Source organism: Berghia stephanieae, chromosome 13 (assembly GCF_034508935.2).
Source record: "Berghia stephanieae isolate SIO BIC M18660-M18661 chromosome 13, UCSD_Bste_1.3, whole genome shotgun sequence".
In the NCBI taxonomy this organism is placed as follows: Eukaryota; Metazoa; Mollusca; class Gastropoda; order Nudibranchia; family Aeolidiidae; genus Berghia; species Berghia stephanieae.
The window spans coordinates 32,556,418-32,578,917 of NC_088372.1; the positions used below are offsets into that span (position 1 = coordinate 32,556,418).

At 36.5% G+C, this 22,500-nt stretch overlaps 1 protein-coding gene across 1 annotated transcript in view; it reads right to left on the minus strand.

Annotated features, from left to right (window-relative positions):
• Window positions 1–21,438, minus strand: part of LOC144958933 (uncharacterized) — a 147,287-nt gene extending 125,849 nt beyond the window's left edge. Inside the window, exon 1 of the mRNA XM_078891232.1 lies at window positions 17,583–21,438. Coding sequence (XP_078747358.1) covers window positions 17,583–21,324 — 3,742 coding nt within the window. The 5' untranslated portion in view covers window positions 21,325–21,438. The remainder of the gene's footprint in view (window positions 1–17,582) is intronic.
• Window positions 21,439–22,500: the final 1,062 nt, after the last annotated feature.

The window sequence follows — 22,500 nt, forward strand, 5'->3', positions numbered from 1 at the left end:
ACCAAAAAATGACGTCAAAATGCCAGTCGTTGGCCATAAAAGAAAACAAATCGTGAGTTGTATTCAATAGTTCAATCAACGGGACCACTTGTTTCCATTAGCACTACTAACGACAAAGGCGGTGCAAAAACCAAATAATGACGTCAAAATGACAGTCTTTTTGGGTTTCAGTGTCAGTCTATAACTTAACGATGGCTACGACAGAACCCCAAACCACCTGATTATCGGTCAGAGGTGCTACCTTTTGTAAAGCCAACAAATAAATAATCATAATATCTATATGTATTCCGTATTTTTAAACAGTTAACTGCATTTTCAACATGATTAATATCCGTAGAATGTATTATTATTATAAATGAGCATTTATATAGCTCAATATCCACTTAACGTGCTCAATGCGCTTTACAAGGGGTCCCTGGTCAACAGCAACATTTAACATGTAGGACGAGACATGACGCCTGTTAGGCGATATTACAATTTTTCGGACAAAGACAATGCTGTTAACGGCCAGGTACTCATTTTACACCTGAGTACGGTGAGAGAATGTGAGTAAAGAGTCTTTTCCAAGGACTCAACTATGCGCCGAGCAGGCTCGAACCCGGGACCTTCCGATCCGAAAGCGAGTGTCATACCACTAGACCACATAGCCGCACATGTATCGTTTTAAACTCCGGAACATTCCACAATCTTACAGTGTGATCCATAAATTCATTCCGGGGGACATTATGATGACATGTTACACAATGACATTCCAACCAAAATAGATATAACGAAGATGACGTTACTCAGGTCTTTGTTATTGTTTTGTTTTTGTTTTTTGCCATCCGCGTTGATGAGTACTTCTCACTAAACTATAGATAGTATGCGCTTGGCTACGAAGCTCATAACATTGCCATCTGGAAGTATAAGGGACCAACACACAAAGCTGTGTGTATCCATGAACGTTTATAGTCGGGTTAATACAGTTCAGTGAGCATTACTCATATACGCGGATGGCAAAAAATAATAACAAAGACCTGAGTGACGTCATCTTCGAACTATCTATATTATCCAGACTATAAACGTGAATGGTTACACATAGTTTTGTGTGTTGGTCCATTATACTTCCGGATAGCAATGTTGTGAGCCTCTTTGCCAAGCGCATACTATCTAACAGTCGGCTTTTCTTTTGTGGAATGATTTTGTCTTGAAATTCATACAGCGTTGATATATTATAGAGACAATTGTGACACATCGTCACAAACCGTTTTTATGTCAGGGTGAACTAGATTATATTATACTAATAATTCCAGAACTGCCTACTTGAAAATTTTAAAAATTCGTAGTTTTTAAGAGAATAAGTGAAGTCACTTCAGTTAACTTTACAGATCAACAATCCACTCTCACACGGATTAAATAACACTTCAAAGTCCTTTAAATTATGTAGTCTGGTACTAACGAAAGAGTGCAAATGGAGAGGCTTCCCTATACGAAGCCTCTACATTTTCACTCTTTCGTTAGTATTTTCACGATCACCGGCTTCAGGCAGCCCCTACCGTTTTCTACGTAGTCTGGTACTAAACGAAATTTCAGCTCCCATTTCAGAAATTCCTGAACATCTCAATCACCAAGACTTATTAAAAATGTATGGACAATAAAGATCTATTATTATTATTATTATTATTATTATTATTATTATTATTATTATTATTATTATTATTATTATTATTATTATTATTATTATTATTATTATTATTATTATTATTATTGTTATTATTATTATTATTATTATTATTATTATTATTATTATTATTATTATTATTATTATTATTATTATTATGACCAAAAAATGACGTCAAAATGCCAGTCTTTGGCCACAAAAGAAAACAAATCGTGAGTTGTATTCAACAGTTCAACCAATGGAATCACTTGTTTCCTTGAGCACTGCTAACGACAACTCACTAGGCGGTGCAAAAAAAACAAACAAATAATGACTTCGAAATGCCAGTCTTTTTGGGTTTCAGTGTCAGGCTATAACTTTACTTAAAGATGGCTACGACCATACACTTGGATGGCGTCCTCGGATTTGGTTGATTATCACCGAGGGGTAAATAATTTAACTTGATCGTTTAGGCCTTTGAAAAATATTGTTATTTTGTTACACTTTCTTCTCTGTTGTAGTGGTTCGAGATTAATATCAATTTCATGTTGTTGGTTTTTTTTTATCTTTGTTGTTTTGATTTATAAATTTCACTGCTCTGTTTTGTATTTGATCGATTTTTTGGATTTCTGATTTGTGGTGAGTGTTCCAGACAGAGCTACTATATTCTAGTGTGACAGCAGGTCTAACAAAGGATTTGTAGCGCTTTAACTTGATTTCCCTCCTGCAGTCGTATAAGTTTCTTCTGAGGAAGGCTAAGGTAGAGTTTGCTTCTTTTTTTTCCATATGTTTGAACATGGTCTTTCCAATGTAACTGAAATTTGTGATTATTTTTTTATAACATGACTTTCTTAGAATTTTTTTTTGGTCTCCAAATTCAATAGCTGATATTATCCATGCTATGCTTTTCAGCGTGTTAATTATAGCGAGGTGTTTTTGTTCGGACACAAACAGGGATGTCCCTTTGTCATGTCATCGTTGTCAGTTAGAATGTTTTGGCATTGAAACAGGGATATGTGTTTGCTGGTATACGGTTGATGGTTAAGAAAGGAATGAAATTATGAGGGAGGTATAAAAGGGGAGAGGGAGTGAGGGAAGAAAGAATATTATGATGCGTTAGAACGGTTCATTTGGGTTTATTGTGCTTGGAGTTTTAAATTTCGTTTTATTCTTTTGGTGTTGGAAGTTTTATTGTCTGTTTTATATCTTGGTTGACAATATTGCACCTGGTTGCCTTTGCTGGTGGTCGTAATGTTGTGGTGGTGGTGGTGGTTGTGGTGGTGGTGGTGACGGTTGTAGTGGTGGTGGTGGTGGTGGTGGTGGTGACGGTTGTAGTGGTGGTGGTGGTGACGGTTGTAGTGGTGGTGGTGGTGGTGACGGTTGTAGTGGTGGTGGTGGTGGTGGTGGTGACGGTTGTGGTGGTGGTGGTGGTGGTGGTGGTGGTGGTGACGGTTGTAGTGGTGGTGGTGGTGTTGGTGGTGACGGTTGTGGTGCTGGTTATGGTGTTGATGATGGTGGTGGTGTTGATGGTGGTGGTGGTGGTGGTGGTGGTGTTGGTGGTGACGGTTGTGGTGCTGGTTATGGTGTTGATGATGGTGGTGGTGTTGATGGTGGTGGTGGTAGTGTTGGTGGTGACGGTTGTGGTGCTGGTTATGGTGTTGATGGTGATGGCTCATGACGCTTAATTGTATCTACTTCATTCATAACTAGTGTAGTAATAAGCAAAATGATATGCACAATATTTATAAATTGCCATGAGTTTAACTCTCTCCTTACTTGCCATTCTTCGGATTTTCCCCAAAACTTCACACCCAACCTATACAAAAATACATCTATTTCACTCAAACACAAAATCTGTTAGTTCTTGCTTTACATATTTATTTATTTATTTATTTATTTATTTATTTTGCTGAACGAGCTCTTCAACACAGTGTTAATATGCTTTAACGATTGCAACCATTTAATTTTTGTTCAAATATTATGATATACAAAAGAAATTAGAATGACAAAACTGTTGGCTGCATCGTAATGTATTATGTGACGATTTTCCAAATGGGTGATAAGGAGGGGGTTGACTTTAAAATTCACTCAGATGGACGTCCGGCCTGGAACAGCGTTGTCTCCGAATAAAAAAAAAAAAATCAGGATAACGCCTTGCAGCCACCGTGTTTCGTCCTCCATACATGTTCAGTATTGCTCTTTGCTTGGGATTCATTGTAAAGCGTTTTGATTACATCTTAGTGGGTATTGCGCTATTATAGGGAATGAGATTAGTGGAAGAGTAGCGTCCCTTGATTAGACGTCACCGGTGGAGAAGTTATTTGTAAACAAACCAACCAAAAGCCATCGCTCCAAGTACAAAATTTATTAGACGCCTATTCATATTTCTGTACAAAATTGCATATCATAATCAACGTTATGCATTTTTGTACAGAAATATGAATAATAAATTTTGTATTTGGAGCGCTTGGCTTGTAGTTAGTTGGTTTGTAGTTGGTTTGTTTACAAATAATTTCTCCACCGATGACGTCCAATCAAGGGACGCTACTCTTCCGCTAATCTCATTCCCTATAAAGCTTACTCTTTCTATACAACTAATTCGGGACCGTATTTTCCAGGACAAAACTTGCACAGGACGAGATCCCAAACTAGCGCTATATAAGCCTGGAAGCAATGAGAGCAATGATTTTGTGATAAAACTCGATACGGGATCTAAAGGAAACAAGCCGAAAAAACGATAGCAATTACTGTCGCTTTAAAACATTTCAAGTTTAAGACTTTTGATTTTATAACGTAAAAGGGTGAGCTTTATATTAAAGATATCGCAATATCCACTAAATGTGCTCAACGCGTTTTACAAGGGGCCATGAACCAACAGTAACACTGAATCTGTAGTACGAGAGACGTATTATAAAGTGCTTTTACTTTTTTTTCTGTTGATAAAGAGACCACGCTATAACCGGCCAGCTAATCAATTAATCGTACGATGAGAAAATGAAAGTAAAATACAGAGATTTTATTTTAACTGTCTCGAGTTTGCGAGACTTGAATAAGGACAGATCACAAGCAGAGTGTCATTGTACTGGACCACAAAACGCATACGGTCTAACATTTCGTGTGTGTAGTTAATTTTTTTGTTTTGATTGAGCATGTTTAGAGCAATATCTACTAAACTTGCTCAAAGCGCTGCGGATCCCAAGCTAACAGAAAACTTTAACGTTAAGGATGAGAAATGACGCATGTAAAGCGATATTAAAATTTGTTTTCGACAGAGACATCCCTGTTGATGCCTGACACTCATATTAGTTCACACCTGAATACGGCGAAAGACTGTGTGTAAAGAGCATTCTCCAAGAACATTTTACACAGCTCAGAGCGGGACTCGAACCCTGGACCACAGTGTCATAGCACAAGGCCACAAAGCCGCACATAATAATATGTACTATATTTCAAATTTTGTAGAGGTCAAGAGAGGAATTAGTTAATAAAATAGACGACCATTGTAAAATAATAAAATATCGTTCACAAACTTAATATCAGCAAACGGTTTCGAAGAAGAAGAAGAAGAAGAAGAAGAAGAAGAAGAAGAAGAAGAAGAAGAAGAAGAAGAAGAAGGAAGAAGAAGAAGAAGAAGAAGAAGGAAGAAGAAGAAGAAGAAGAAGAAGAAGAAGAAGAAGAAGAAAAGAAGAAGAAGAAGAAAGAAGAAGAAGAAGAAGAAGAAGAAGAAGAAGAAGAAGAAGAAAGAAGAAGAAGAAGAAGAAGAAGAAGAAGAAGAAGAAGAAGAAGAAGAAGAAGAAAGAAGAAGAAGAAGAAGAAGAAGAAGAAAGAAGAAGAAGAAGAGAAGAAGAAGAAGAAGAAAGAAGAAGAAGAAGAAGAAGAAGAAGAAGAAGAAGAAGAAGAAGAAGAAGAAGAAGAAGAAGAAGAAGAAGAAGAAGAAGAAGAAGAAGAAGAAGAAGAAGAAAGAAGAAGAAGAAGAAGAAGAAGAAGAAGAAGAAGAAGAAGAAGAAGAAGAGAAGAAGAAGAAGAAGAAGAAGAAGAAGAAGAAGAAGAAGAAGAAGAAGAAGAAGAAGAAGAAGAAGAAGAAGAAGAAGAAGAAGAAGAAGAAGAAGAAGAAGAAGAAGAAGAAGAAGAAGAAGAAGAAGAAGAAGAAGAAGAAGAAGAAGAAGAAGAAGAAGACAACCAATAATATTTCAGACATTGAACACAGAAGTATTCTTAAAAAGCCGAGAAAGGTAAGTCTGGGAAAGAAAAAAAGGGAGTATCGAATACCTACGTTCAAGTATCGAATAACGGTTGCGGTGACAGGGGAGACAATGAAGGTGTTGATAATGGCGGCGATAATAGAACGGGATGGATTAACGATGACGGAGACGACGATAAAAATGATGATGATGATAGTGTTTGTGGATTAGCGATAATGATAGTTTTGAACCGTTAGCCAAACTATAGGCGAGGTAAAGAGGGGGGATAGAGTTGGATGCAAGGAGCTGTATTTTATAGAAAGGCAATTCCCGTTACATAAGCCTGGTTTTATCGCTGAGTTATATCGACATTCCATTTAGGTTTCCTCTCCCTCTCTCTCTCTCTCTCTCTCTCTCTCTCTCTCTCTCTCTCTCTCTCTCTCTCTCTCTCTCTCTCTCTCTCTCTCTCTCTCTCTCTCTTTCCTGGCCGTTAACACCCTTGTCTGTCGAAAACAATTGTAATTTCGCGTAACAGGCGCCATGTCTCGTTCGATATGTTACGTGTTGCTGTTGATCCCTTTCTGAAGCGCTTTGAACACGTTTAGAGGATATAATATTATTATCAAAAAACCACCCCGAGAGAATTCCGTTTTGAGGCTGACGGTTACAATGGTCATAACTGACATTTTGTCTCTCAAGCTTTTATGTGGAATCTATGTGGTCTTGTGGTATGACATTCGCTTTCGGATCGGAAGGTGCGCTCGGCGCACAGTTGAGTCCTTGGAAAAGGCTCTTTACTCATATTCTCTCACCGTACTCTGGTGTAAAATGAGTACCTGGCCGTCAACAGCCTTGTCTCTGTCGGGAATATATTGTAAAGACAGAAAAGACTGGAAGGCACTGAAGAAATTGCAACTTAATGAGTTAAAAACTGCAGTCATTATCATAGGCAAACCCAACAATATCAAAAACGTTTACAACTTCCAACTTGATTTCAATAATTGCAAAGTAACTCCATCTAAAAACGTGAGAAATCTGGAGTTCTGTTTTTGTTGAAAATTTGTCTATGAGCAAGCAAACATTGCTCTCCACAAAAGCATGTATTTCGATGTGTCAAAAATAAAATAAATTCGAAACTATCTATCTGACAACTAAAGTCATAAAACATCTCGTGGTTTCTCTTGTGCTGTCTAAAATAGTCTATTGTAACATAGTTATCTCTGGTCTGCCTGAAAAGAGTCTCAGAAAGCTACAGTCTGTGCAAAATTCAGCTGCTAGAATTGTATTGATGAGAAGAAAAACTGACCACGCTACCCACCTTTTGGCAACTTTGCTCTGGTTTCCCGTCAAAGCACGGATTGAATATAAAATTTCGATCACAGTTTTTAAATGCTTAAACGGCCTTGACCCCCGATATCTTTCAGACCTGGTTAATTAGAAGTCAATTTCTCGCCTCTAAAGGAGCTCCAGTGACACCACATTGTTAATCGTACCAAAGAAAAATTCCAAAACTTTCTGTGATCTCTCTATCGAAATCTTTGGCCCAACGGTCTGGAACGTTCAGCCCAGGCAGATCAGAGAAAAGCAAACAACGGAAACATTCAAAGAGCATCTTAAAACATTCTTATTCGAAAATACTTTTACTCATAGATCTTATTTCATAATCGTGTAATCTGTGTCACGCTGTGTTTTATCATTTTATTATTATTCAATAAATTATATTTTTTAATGGAAATCGCTTTGAGATGCAATTGCAGACAACGCGCTTTACTAAATGTACATTATTATTATTATTATTATTATTATTATTATTATTATTATTATTATTATTATTATTATTATTATTATTATTATTATTATTATTATTATTATTATCATTATTATCATTATTATTATTATTATTATTATTATTATTATTATTATTATTATTATATATTATTATCATTATTATTATTACTATTATTATTATTATTATTATTATTATTATTATTATTATTATTATCATCATCATCATCATCATCATCATCATTATTATTTTTATTATTATTAATATTTAATATTAAGTTCGACCTGACAACATACAGTTTTGAAGCGATCGGTCACATAATATATAAACAGACAGCAAAAGACACATGGCATTGCTGAGTAGAATGACACACGACACACGACACATACCGCAGTCAAAACAAATCTCATAACACATGAACACCCAATTAAGATAAGAACAATAATTGGAGCACTTATTTGAAAACAGAATGACACTAAGCCCTATGTAAATATTTGTCGAAAGTAGTAAATTGATTGTTCCACTGAACGTTAGGCCGTTTTATGAAAACAATGATAATGAATAGAACAGTAGAGCCATGCATATAAGATGTAAGATCTATGACAGAGGACCGTGAAAGGTGGAGGGATCTCGCACAGAGGAAAGACGAGGAGTGGGCCGAGGCTTGCCAATCGTATAGATAGTATGCAAATGACGTCACTCAGGCCTTTGTTATTGCTTTTGCCATCCGCGTTTGTGAGTTGTTCTCACTAAACTGTATTAACCAGACTGTAAAAGTTTATGGTTACACAGAGTTTGTGTGTTGTCCGGAATACTTCCGGATGGCAATGTTGTGAACTCCTAGGCCAAGCGCATTCTATCTATAGATAGATAGGATGGACATGGCGTTCAATCGCTAAGTCAGGACAATAATAGAAGAAGAAAAAAAATGAACTTTTTATATAGCGCAATATCTACTACATGTGCTCAAAGCGCTTTACAAGGGGTTCCCGGCCAACAGCAACATATAACATTTAGGACGAGACACGACCACTGTAGGGCGATATTACAAATTTTGTTTTCGGACAGAGGCAACGCTGTTTACGGCCAGGTACTCATTTTACACCTGGAGTACGGTGAGAGAATGTGAGTAAAGAACCTTCTCCAAGGACTGAACTATGCCCCGAGCGAGGCTCGATCCCAGGACGTTCCAATCCGAAAGCGAGTATCATACCACTAGACCACATAGCCGCACAAAGCCTTCGTTGATCACAGTTCCTTTTGCGTTTATAAAAGGCATGTCATTTTCTGCGGTCCTGGTCTATCGGTAAGTACTTTCGACATGATCTGCTATACCCAGTTGAAGTTTCCTTGCATGAGAAGAATATCATGCGGTGGGATAATGGCAATGAAAATTTCATCCAGAAACTTGTAAATAATAATGCGAAATTGAATGTAAGCTTCAATTTAATATTATACGAAAACAGATAAAATGGACGTTTCGGGTTACCCCTTTATCAACAAAACAGGATAAATGAAACTCTACAGACGAACGAGATAATGCGGTAGCGGCGTTGTTAAGATTCACCCAGAAACTTGAGATATTCTAAAACAAATGTTTACGATTAATCTATTATGATCTTCAGGCCGAGTACAATCTCGCATGAGAATGTGAGAGCTACAGCGGAGATGAAGTGTTCTGGAGAAGATGGCAAATGGTTGGATCATATCTGACTCAGACCAGACAAAACATTGACAAGGAAAGACACTGCGATGGACATCCCTATGGAAGAGGAAGCGAGGCTGCCCCCACAGAGAACTAGAGGCGTACTGTTCAGAGGAACCGAAAGCAGAGAGGTAGGTCCCTTGAGGTCCAGGTGGATATCCCTTGAATCGCCTCAAGTGCCAGCAGGTCTTGAGAGGATTGAGTGAGTGAGTGAGTGAGTGAGTGAGTGTGTGAGTGAGTGTGTGAGTGAGTGAGTGTGTGAGTGAGTGTATGAGTGAGTGAGTGTGTGAGTGAGTGTGTGAGTGAGTGAGTGTGTGAGTGAGTGAGTGAGTGAGTGTGTGAGTGAGTGTGTGAGTGAGTGAGTGTGTGAGTGAGTGTGTGAGTGAGTGAGTGTGTGAGTGAGAAAGTGAGTGTGTGAGTGAGTGAGTGTGTTTGTGAGTGAGTGTGTGAGTGAGTGTGTGAGTGAGTGAGTGTGTGAGTGAGTGAGTGAGTGTGTGAGTGAGTGTGTGAGTGAGTGAGTGTGTGAGTGAGTGTGTGAGTGAGTGAGTGTGTGAGTGAGAGAGTGAGTGTGTGAGTGTGTGAGTGAGTGAGTGTGTGAGTGAGTGTGTGAGTGAGTGAGTGTGTGAGTGAGTGAGTGAGTGAGTGAGTGAGTGAGTGAGTGAGTGAGTGAGTGCTACACCCTGTTTACCTATAAAAGATTATTGAACTCCTTTGTAAGTAATTTCGGACAAGTTCCCAAAGCCAATGAAAACTATCTTTTTTATTTTGGAAAAAAAAATGAAAAGCACAGGCAACTTTGATCTTAGTATTATTGATTTAGATATATAGTGTTAAACATTTAAAACATATTTAACCATTTCCTTACCAACTATAAGAAAATCGTCACATTCGTTACGATACAACCAACATTATTCTAATTCAAATTTCTCTTGTACATCATAAAATATAAAGAAAATGAACAATGTGCTGTAGGCATGTTTTACTAAAGAAATTCTGTATCGCAAGAACTTATTGCTATTGTGTTTGATTGATAATAAATATATTTTTGTGTTATTTGTATGCGAAGTTTTGGGGAAAATCCTGAAAATGACTGGAAAAAAGAGAGTTAAATGGAGTAATGATCATTCGTGGCAAAACGAATCTCCTCATGAAACGAATAGGATTATTACCATATTATGTGCTTGGACTGCAAGACCAATTCATACAAAAGGCTAAATAGCTCCATAGCAATACCATATATTATAAACACGGAATGAATGAAGTCAAACAAATTACAAACTTGGCAGTCAGTCAGTATATCAAACCTTTAACATGTCACCATCCATTGTTGGCGGCCATTGTACCTTTGTTCCCATAAACATTCCGCTTATGGAACAACCTACTTAATGGTATCAAGTTAAAGAGTAATGTTGTGACCTTTAAAATGCCATCAGGAAAATAAGATAATTTTTCTTGTTCGCATAGTATGCTCTGCACAAATTCATTAACACTCAGTTGAACAGTCTGTCTGTCTGTCTGAAGAAGAAGAAGAAGAAGAAAAAGAAGAAGAAGAAGGAGGAGGAAGAGGAATAGGAGGAGGAGGAGGAGGAGGAGGAGGAGGAGGAGGAGGAGGAGGAGGAGGAGATGAAGAATATAGAACAAAATAAAGGTGGAATCATTTCAAAATGGGTGGAGGGGGGGGGGGATGATAGAAGAACATGAAAATTAACTTCCTATTTAAAATCGACCACTTAACAACAACAAAAAGTGAATAGAAAAAGAAAGGAAGAAAAAAAAAAAACGCCAACTATCTATCGAGATAGTTGAAATTCACACCAAAATAAACACGGTGTCTTGTCTGCGATTGCTTGCTGATCTAGTCTGTCTATGGGAGCTCAGGACGTGTTGTCGTGATAATAAATTATAGCCGAGTTATCACACGACAGGGCCAGGAGGCAGCGGCGGCTGTGCTGTAGGGGCGTCAGGGGCCTGTAGGGCCGTCAGGGGCGGCGAGGTAAGGCGGCAGATCGGGGAGACGACTCAATCAATCAAGGGAACGAATGACGTTTGGTAAATTGGAAGATCCTTGCTTCATAATCCATAGCGTATAAATATGAATTTGGGTAGATTATCAAAGAATATCTTCTATTATTCCACAGATAATATTTCATATAGAGATTTGATTGCTTTGTGGTTTAGTCAACGGCGTTTTGTTTATTTGCGAGGTCTTAAGCTGGAAATTTGATAAAGGCGGGTATTTGTAAACAACGATTCGGTTTAATCCTATCAAGTACTGAGATTATTTTTTTTATTGAATTAATGATGATAGTGTTAAATATTTAAAATATAATTAAAAGGAGTAAACAGTTTATGAAAAATCGTAACAAACAACAAATAAATGAAAAAGAACTATTGGCCATATGAAAGACTTTGAACTTTGTATGAAATTTACATTGTTTAAAACGTTTTAAATCATAATTTAGACCAAAAGTCGACCAAAAATACGCGGAAAAAGCAAAAGCATAACTTTTTAAAGGTTTATTTTGCTCTTAAGCAATTTTGGGCATTTATCAACTTCTGCCCACCCCCCCCACCCTTTCGATTCGCATCATTGCTAATATTCACGCAGTGAAAACGATTGTAAGAGGAGCAATATATATATATATATATATATATATATATATATATATATATATATATATATATATATATATACATATATATATATATATATACATATATATATATATATATATATATATATATATATATATATATATATATATATATATTTAATTAGAAGGGCGAAGCGGCTGAGTAGAAATTATTGCACTCTGACCCGAAGGTCCCGGGTTTGAGTTCTGACTCAGACACTTGTGATTTTTTTTTCCTGTGCCAAGATAATTAACCCCCAATTTGCTCACTTAGGACAACATAAGTTATTCCATGTTGAAATCAGACTTTTGCTTGATGAATTATTTATACTTTTCATGAAATGTCTGGGCGACAGCGTTTAACGGTACCGCGCGAGAGGCGCAATTATTTTTATTATTTTTAATATGAGAATTGGTTCAAGTTTCAAAGATGCCAAAAATTACGAATTTTTAAAATTCTTACTTTAAAATGGAACCAATTTGTATTAATATTTGGCTAAATTTATTTATACTGCGTCGCGACACTGTGAATGCTGTTCACTTTTAGTCATGAAATGGGAGTTGTGCAAGATAATCCTTTTTTAATGAAAATATTATGAGAAATTACACTTTTTCTCCCTCTTAGATTACGCATATCTGATTCTTGAGGTTGGCATCTCTGAAGTTTATATGTTTTATTGGGTAGGAGGGATATCATTTCATACTACAGATAATTTTAACTTTATACTTACTTATTTGACACGGGCTTTAGCCCTGATAATAAATTATATCTAGCATTATATTGGAGAAAAAACAAAAACAAACAAAAACAAAAAAAAAGACATCCGCCCCCCCCCCACCCCAAAAAAAAAATAAACAAACAAAAAAAAAAGCCAACCCAACAAACTGTATTATGTAGCGCCTTACAAACATCATATTATGTCCAGTCCTATAATATGCTAGACGTTGCTAGTGGCTAGGGAAACCCTTGAATTTTGAGTGCATTTAGTACTCATAGACATCGCGCAATATAAAGCTCTTTTTATTCTTTTTCGAAGATTTATTTGTCTCTAAGGGTGAGCGGAATATTGTACTGACCCCGAAGGGCAATTATAATCAAATATCATAATAGCTGGGTTTTTAGAAGACATTGCTCATTATAAAGCTCATTAAAAAAATATTTGTCTCTAAGGGTAAGCGGAATATTGTACTGGTCCCGAAGGGCAATTGCCTTCGTTGCCAAAAAGGTAAATCCGCCTCTGGGCTAATCGACGGGCTAAGAATTGATGGCGTCAACGAGGAGTTCTAGAATGAAATTATGATCAAATTTCATTATATGCGGCTATGTGGTCGAGTGGTATGACACTCGCTTTCGGATCGGAATGTCCTGGGTTCGAGCCTCGCTCGGCGCATAGTTGAGTCCTTGGAAAAGACTATTTACTCATATTCCCTCACCATACTCATGTGTAAAATGAGTACCTGACCGTTTACAGTGTTGTCTCTGTCCGAAAAAATGGTTACATCGCCGAACACGCGTCATGTCCCGTCCTAAATGTTAAATGTCGCTGTTGACCAGGACCCCTCTTGTAAAGCGCTTTGAGCACATTTAGTGGATATTGCGCTATATAAAAAGCTCCAAGCTCAATACTAGCTGGGTTTTAGTAGACATTGCTCAATATAAAGCTCATTAAAAAAATATTTGTCTCTAAGCGTGGGCGGAATATTGTACTGGCCCCGGAGGACAATTGCCTTCGTTGCCAAAAAGGTAAATCCGCCTGTGGGCTAATCGACGGGCTAAGGATTGATGGCGTCAACGAGGAGTTCTAGAAAGAAATTATAATCAAATATCAGTGAAAAATGGTAGGGGCTGCCTGAAGCCGGTGATCGTAAAATACTAACGAAAGAGTGAAAATGGAGAGGCTTCGTATGGGAACAAAACAGACAATGGACGTTTCGGGTACAAACCCTTCGTCAGCACAACAATACACAAATTAACGTGGAAAACAAACAAAATAAAATGCAAAATAACCTGTATCGCATGTACTCTAATAGCAGGTTTTAGTCAAATTTGCTCAATATATAGATCATTAAAAAAAATATTTGTCTCTCAGGGTGGGCGGAATATTGTACTGGCCTCGGAGTGCAATTGCCTTCGTTGCCAAAAAGGTAAATCCGCCTCTGGGCTAATCGACGGGCTAAGGATTGATGGCGTCAACGAGGAGTTCTAGAATGAAATTATAATCAAATATCATAATAGCTGGGTTGTTTTTTTTAATGTATTGTATGTAATAATGCCACGGAGAATCAAAGGAGAGAGAAACACTTCAACACCGGAAATAAGAATATGATTTAAACGAGCCAGGAATTTTTGAAAACCTCATTACAACACGCGATAATTGTGTTTAGCTTTATTAAATCGATGCACACATTGAGAGGTAATATCCACTTCAACTCGAATATCAAACACTTAGGACGAGGAATGGAGGAAGGAAAGGGGGGGAGGGGGGGGGGTATGATATTGATAATAATAAGAAGAAGAAAAAGAATCTCTTTTTTTTTTTAAAATGGAATGTCCGCTTTTTCTCTGTCTGTATGAATTCTGCGGTTATCTATTTTGTGTGGGCTTGTTTGCAAGAGTGTGTAGGTGTATGTGTGTGTGTGTGAGAGAGAGAGTGTGTGTGTGTGTGTGTGTGTGTGTACGGCTATATGGTCTAGTGGTATGACACTCGCTTTCGGATAGGAAGGTCCTGGGTTCGAACCTCGCTCGGCGCATAGTTGAGTCCTTGGAGATATGATATTGATAATAATAATAAGAAGAAAAAGAATCTCTTTTTTTTTTAATGGAATGTCCGCTTTTTCTCTGTCTGTATGAATTCTGCGGTTATCTATTTTGTGTGGGCTTGTTTGCAAGAGTGTGTAGGTGTATGTGTGTGTGAGAGAGTGTGTGTGTGTGTGTGTACGGCTATATGGTCTAGTGGTATGACACTCGCTTTCGGATAGGAAGGTCCTGGGTTCGAACCTCGCTCGGCGCATAGTTGAGTCCTTGGAGAAGGCTTTTTACTCACATTCTCTCACCGTACTCAGGTGTAAAATAAGTACCTGGTCGTGAACAGCGTTGTCTCTGTCCGAAAACAATTGTAACATCGCCTAACAGGCATCATGTCCCGTCCTAAATAAATGTTCAATGCAGTTGTTGGTCAGGGACCCCTTGCAATGCGCTTTGAGCACATTTAGTGGATATTGTTCTATATAAAACCTCATTTTTTATTTTTATTATTTTTTGTTGTTGTAAAAGCTTGCTTGTGTGTGAGTCTGTTAAAGTGTGATGTCTATGTGAGTATATGAATTTAACAGTTCAATTGTCTTCACACAAATGATCAATTATAACTTTGCAGAAAACCGTAACTTAACACTTAACAAATCAAAAAAAAAAAAAATGAAATTTCAGAATAATAGTGCTGGTGACTGTGATAAAAGTCAATTTAATTATGATAATAATGATTATAATAATGATGACAATGATAATAATAATAGTAATAATAATAATAATAATAATAATAATAATAATAATAATAATAATACAAATAATAATATTAATAATAATAATAATAATAATGATGATAATAATAATAATAATAATAATAATAATAATAATAATAATAATAATAATAATAATGATGATGATGATGATGATGATGATGATGATGATGATGGTGATGATAATAATAATAATAATAATAATAATAATAATAATAATAATAATAATAATAATAATAATAATAATAATAATAATGATGATGATGATGATGGTAATAATAATAATAATAATAATAATAATAATAATAATCATAATAATAATAATAATAATGACAATAATAATAATAATAATAATAATAATAATAATAATAATAATAATAATAATAATAATAATAATAATAATAATAATAATAATAATAATAATAACTACTGACCAAAAAAAAAAAAAAAAAAAAAAAAAACAACAAAAAAATAAAAACACAACAACATTAACTAAAAAGACGGCGGTTGGTTCGTATTTAATTTTGTATTGCTATGTAACGATTTCAGCGAGACGCGTAGCCTAGACGCTTGAAAGCGAATTATAATTTGTTATTTCGTGAACAAATGATTTGTCAAGTGGTTTTCTATCTATTGATGAGCTGATGATAAAAAGCATAATTATTTATGATTCGTACGATCTTTGCAATTGATGTGGTGTCTCGGCGACGTCTGAAAATCCGTTTATTTACTGTTGCATATGTGTGGCGTTCTGAACAATGGGAATAAAATGTATAGTTATAATAACGATGGTGATAATAATAATAATAGTAATAATAATAATAATAATAATAATAATAATAATAATAATAATAATAATAATAATAATAATAATAATAATAATAATAATAATAATAATAATAATAATAATAATAATAATAATATGCTGTGCTTGATGCTGCCGTCTTCTTGGCGCTCTCTGATCGGATTCTTTTGTATTTTTCAATTAAATGGAAAAAATATGTCCGTCCTTTTAAGATTTATTTTTCTTTTTCCTTTAATTTTAATAATAATTCTTTCTTTTTTTTTTGTTTTGGAGGGGGGGGGGGGGGGGGCGGGGTTATTTATCTATTTAATCTTTTTTAAATTGTTGTTGTTTGATTTTGTTTTTTCTTTTTATCTTTGGGGTTTTTTTTCTTGCGTGTGTGTTTGGGGCGGGGGGGGGGGGGGGGGGGGGGGGGGGGGGGGGGGAGAGTTAATCAAAATATTAGACAGATCCTGTGGTTGTTATTTTCATTTTGCAATGCAATAATATCGTATCTGATTTTTAAATTGCTAATTTCATTTTGATTTATTTATTTATATATTTTTGTTTGCTTGGTTTAAATTGATTAATTAAAAAGTATTTCTGAAATTTCGGGTAGACAGCATATAATTTTTTTTTTTAAATAAATAGATTAATATAACCCCCAATTTGTTAACAAGTATTTTTACTAGAATCTTCTTGTTAGAAGTTACAGGATTAGTTAGACCTTTTGAAAAGTCACGGATATCTTCAATGGGCTGATTGTATGAAGTATACGTTGTTTTTTATGATGATGATGATGATGATGATGATGATGATGATGATGATGATGATGATGATGATGATGATGATGATGATGATGATGATGATGGTGAAAAAGAAGAAGCAAAGGAGGAGGAGGGGGAAAGAAGAAGAAGAAGAAGAAGGCGGAGGGGGAGGAGGAAGAGGATAGACGGGAGAGTGGGGTAAGTGGACGAGGAGAAAACAGGAGCTGGATGAAGAGGAAGAGAAGAAATACGAAGACAAACATGACAGCGCGGATCAGGAGAAATGGTGGAGGAGAAAGAGAAGGGTCAGCGGTACAGTCTTTGCTTTGTACCCGAAAGGTACCGAGTTCGATCACCCGCCGCTGTGCTGTGTGGCCTTGAGCAAGTCACCTCGTCCTAGTTCAATTTGCGGCCCTGCACTGCGGCTGACGCCTGGGTTATTCCAGTCTTCCCTTGGAATAAACCCTAGAAACAAATTTCCCCTATGGGATGAATAAAGGCTTATTTTTTTTAAGAGACCTTAGTGGAGGATGAGGAGGACTTGATGCAAGTTATAGTATATATCACTTACCACTGATTCCTTGAGAGGCAACGATAGGTAATCCATGTAATATGACGATTAGAATGAAAAACAATGTACACGAAAACCGGGTAACGCTCCAAAAGCTCTGATTTGCAGAGGAATAAATTACTCGTGGAGAAGGTGGAAGTTGAGATGGAGTATTGCAAGGTGATGTTTTACGTCTTTTAATAATAATATCACAGGAATGGGTGTTGCAAATTTCCTCTGGGTTGAAGTTGTTGAGGAATTTTTTGCCGTATAGCAGGTTGCCGGGTTTCCACCATTGACAATGAGACGCTAAATAAGTATGGCGATGATGACTGTTGAGTTGACGATGCTTCTTTTTTGGAAAGAGGGCGATTTTTACAGATAATAAATAGAAGATATGGGATACAGATAAATATTTTGATGTTAATCTGAAAAAGGCGAAAAATTGTAAGTAAAAACTTTCACATATAGAAACCAGAAATGCGACAATCCTGATAAAATGGCATTCGAGGTAGATGTTCTGTTTGTTTGAAACTTGATCATTGTACGTACCACCGGGTACATTCAAAGGCGCCCTGGTCTCGGAGGGTTCCGAAACATCTCGCAATAGAACGAGATTATCAGCGTTTGCTAAAGGTGACGTTTGCGTTGTTTCATTTTTATGATGAAAATGTTCAATATATTGTGAACTTTTTGTTGAAATTGTTGATGATGATGGTGGTTTGATGATGGACGATGAAGATGCCCACGGCAATTTAGAAGACAATGGTGTTTGTTGTGAAATAAGACAGCTATTATTCAATCCTATGTTGTTTGGACCATGGATCGATGAAATTTTGTTATCATTTTCAAGCATTTCATGGGTGAAATGAACCACATTAAATTCCGTATGTTGGCAGTCATGAACATTTTGTAGATTTGTACATGAACATGAATTATCACAGACTTTGTGAGAAGAACTCCAGGAAATATTTAAAATTTTAAAAAGTGATTCACTATAATTTGTGTCGAAACGTTTGCATTTCCTTCTCTCATTGCATTGGCAGTTGCTGATTGAACCATGCTCGCAGTAACAATGATAATTATTACAAAAGAAATAAAAGTACACGGGATACAATCCTACACAAACATTTTGTAATGTAATTGAAGCATCAACAATAATGAACATGTTGATCTGAAGTCTATGATATGGCGAACTGAAATAGTGGCATAGTAATGAAATCATCGATGATGTCATAAGAAAGTTGATGACGTCACTATGTCGTAGTATTACTTGACACCAAAACGCATGATGCAAGAAAATGACTAGGTGTAAAATGTCCTGAAAATTTGGATTCCGATTAATATTTTGATTTTGATCTCTGGCACACTTAAGCTCTACTATCCTTTTCTCATCCTCTTCATCGCCTTCACATGTCTTCTGGTCAACCATATCATCCACCGTCTGTTCATTTTCTTCAGCCTGCACTCCAATTTCTTCTTCTTCTTCTTTTTCTTCCTCCTCCTCCTCCTCCTCCTCCTCCTCCTCCTCCTCATCCTCCTCTTCCTCCTCCTCCTCCTCCCCAGAGTGTCCTTTTCTTCCCCGATTTATCTTTCCATCTTTTTCTTCCGGTTTGCTCCATTCCTTTTGAGGTATCTTTTCTTTTCTTGTGAAGTGGGGAACAGCATCTTCATCAAAATTTCGGTTGTGCACGGATCCATCATCATCATCATCATCATCATCATCATCATCATCATCATCATCATCATCATCATCATCATCATCATCATCATCAACAATGACACCACCACCACCACCACTACCATCACCTAAAAAACGATCTTCAATCCCCGACCAGTTCCAACCATGACTACAATAAATAACACATCCACCAGCATCTCCGAAGCCACTACCACCACGACAACCACCACCACCACGACAACCACTACCACCACGACAACCACTACCGCCATGACAACCACCACCTCCACGACAACCACCACCACAACGACAACCACTACCACCACCACCACTAACAACAACAACAACATCACCATCATCATCCCCATGACCACAATCCAACCACCACCTATAAACCAACCAACTGTAATGGTAGAAGTAGATAGCCAGCAGTGGTCCAGCCGTTATCCATCCAACCCAGCATGAACCGCCATCATAAACGTCCGAGACACGAACACCGTCCCCACACAGTGATGCGTACGACCCGGTCTTCGCCCTAATCTCAAAGAATGTAGACCCCGAGACAGCACAGCATGAGGTCTTTGTTGTGCTTTGACCAAACACAACAAGGATATGGCCATGATACCAGTAAATACAGCCTACACTGCAGTAACAATGAACATCTTTACTAAAGGACCCTACAACTGTGTTATGGTATATATTATAACCTACAACGTTCTCTTCAAAACTGACAAATCCATAATTTGTGTCAGCAATTGGTGGCCATTTGGTCGCATTTATTTTGCTGTAATGTAGAATTTTACTGCGTGTTGATATCAAACTTTGCAAGATTCCTTTATTGAGACATAAAAGCTCGTTTTCAACGACGAGAAAAACGTTTTGTTTATACCAGATTACGCCATGCCTTGAAATAACCATCACATAAATATTATGTGATGAAGACGGGTGACCGGAAAATGTCATCAAATGGTGAAGAAGTATTAAGAAATGTTCCACAATATTTCCTAAGTGAAGAGAAAGAAAACAAAGTGAAGTGGATGTTGTTTCTAAATTAGTTAATGATCTATGGTCGAGGAGATCAAATAAATTTTGAATAATTATATACATGTTACATTCAGTTAGATAGTGGAGGTTAGTTTCTTTTTGAACACTTATATGGTCAGCGTATTCAGGTTGATAGCCGGGGCCAGATTGTTTTTGTACTATCTGTACAGCGTATTCAGGTTGATTACCCAGGCCAGATAGTTTCTGAATACATATATGCACAACGTATTCATGTTGAGGGTCGAGGTCAGATATGCTTTGAACTAGTACATGCACAACATATGCTGGAAGACGGTCGATGTCAGAACAATTGCGAACACCTATATGCGCAGCATATTTAGATAGAAAATGATGGCTTGGTGGGCAACACACATTGTTTGAATAAGATGAAATATCTGCAGTAATGAATCCTTCAAGTGCTGTTATGGAAATGAGATCTGATGATAAGTTATCTGATTTGCTTTTCAAATTAAGGTTTATAACATCGTACAATTTATTCCCGATAATTTCATTCCACAAAGATATTTCTTTGACTATAACGTATTCTTGTCGCACCGAAATCGGTTTGATTAAGTCCGATTGATTTTCAATTATTTTGCTATAGATTTTCAGAATATCTTCTGGACATATATTACTTGTTTCATTGTCTGTCGTTTTACAGCTTCCGCCACTGAAAGGATTTTTTTTATTTTCATTGCGTAATTTGTTGTCCGTGATGTTAGATTGTTGATAATTATCAGAGTATTCTGAACTTGCATTTAATTTCCTGTTGATAGTAAATTTCAACTTCTTTTCAGATGTTCTGGAATTGATGGTTGCAATCTTATAGATGGTCGCTTTGGCAGAGACACCATCTGCCATGGAGTACTGGACGTTGGAATTTGGTTGAGAAGCATTCTTTTCGGAAAACAACCAAACTCCGTTTCCGTCACCAAAGTATGAAGTCTGGTATTGCCCGACATCGTATTTTACCTGCTGTTCTCTTGTACCCTGAATGAAAACGGCGCACTCCCAACTTAAAGTGGGCAGGATAGTCATATTGTCCTTCAGACTTCAAGACATCATCCAGTATTTATACGTTTTAAGGTCTGACCCGATACTCTAAAACCTTTAGAGATCGTCACAGATTTCTCGGAAAATAGGGTCATTTGACGGCCATAAATCAAAATCCAAACTTGTTTTCCTGCCTACAGGCTTTGCGAGTGTTTATGAGAAGAGGACTCCGACAGTGGGCTCTTCAAATTTTTAAAAATACACCTCTTGAAACAATGAAATTAATGGATAGTCTAAAAACACTAAGTGAGTTGGGGATTGTTTATTTGATCACAATAGTATGGTTGTCGTGTCAATTATTGAAAATGACTATGGAGAGCTCACTTCATATTAACATTTATTAATTTCTTTGATTGATCCATAGAAAGGAAGAAAGTATATGCAACTTTTTTTTTTTGTATTCCGGAAGTTTTCTTGGAACGTCTCCGTGATACCTTTGTATGTGGTCGTCCATCAACAGATCCTGGAACGGAAGAAAAATAATTAAACATTAATAATAAGAAATAATGAAAAATATATCTGAAGAGTCGGTAGGAATGATATTTTGAAATAAATACCAGCTAAAAAATTTGAGAGTATTCATGAAAAAGAAAGAGAGAATAAGGAGAACATATTTGTTTAGATTGATTGGAATATACATATATATATATATATATATATATATATATATATATATATATATATATATATATATATATATATATATAACAAAAAAAGTATCTTCTCTATTATTCTAGATTTATAATGTGTATTACTACATTTTCCATAATAGAGCTCATTTTACAATTTGTAACTTTGTATGCGATTACTCCACATATCAGGCCTTTGATAAAATAAATAGAAGATAATAATGGAACGAATTTCCTTTTAACCATTCCCAAGGGGGAATTTGTCTTTACAGTATATTCCAAAGGACTGCAATAATCCAGGCGTCAGCCGTAGTGTAACTTCGCAAGTGATCTAGTACGAGTTTATTTGCCCGGCTGGTGGTCAAACTAAGTACCCTAAGCATACGAAGTCAATGCCATACCGCTGAGCCACGCTGCTCCATATTGTCGGTGTTTATATACACAGCTTGTTTTTATTATTATCCCTTTGATACTTAAAAAAAAATAGTTCAAGTAAGGCGTTCATTGTCGATTGCCACAATTAAAAGGGATA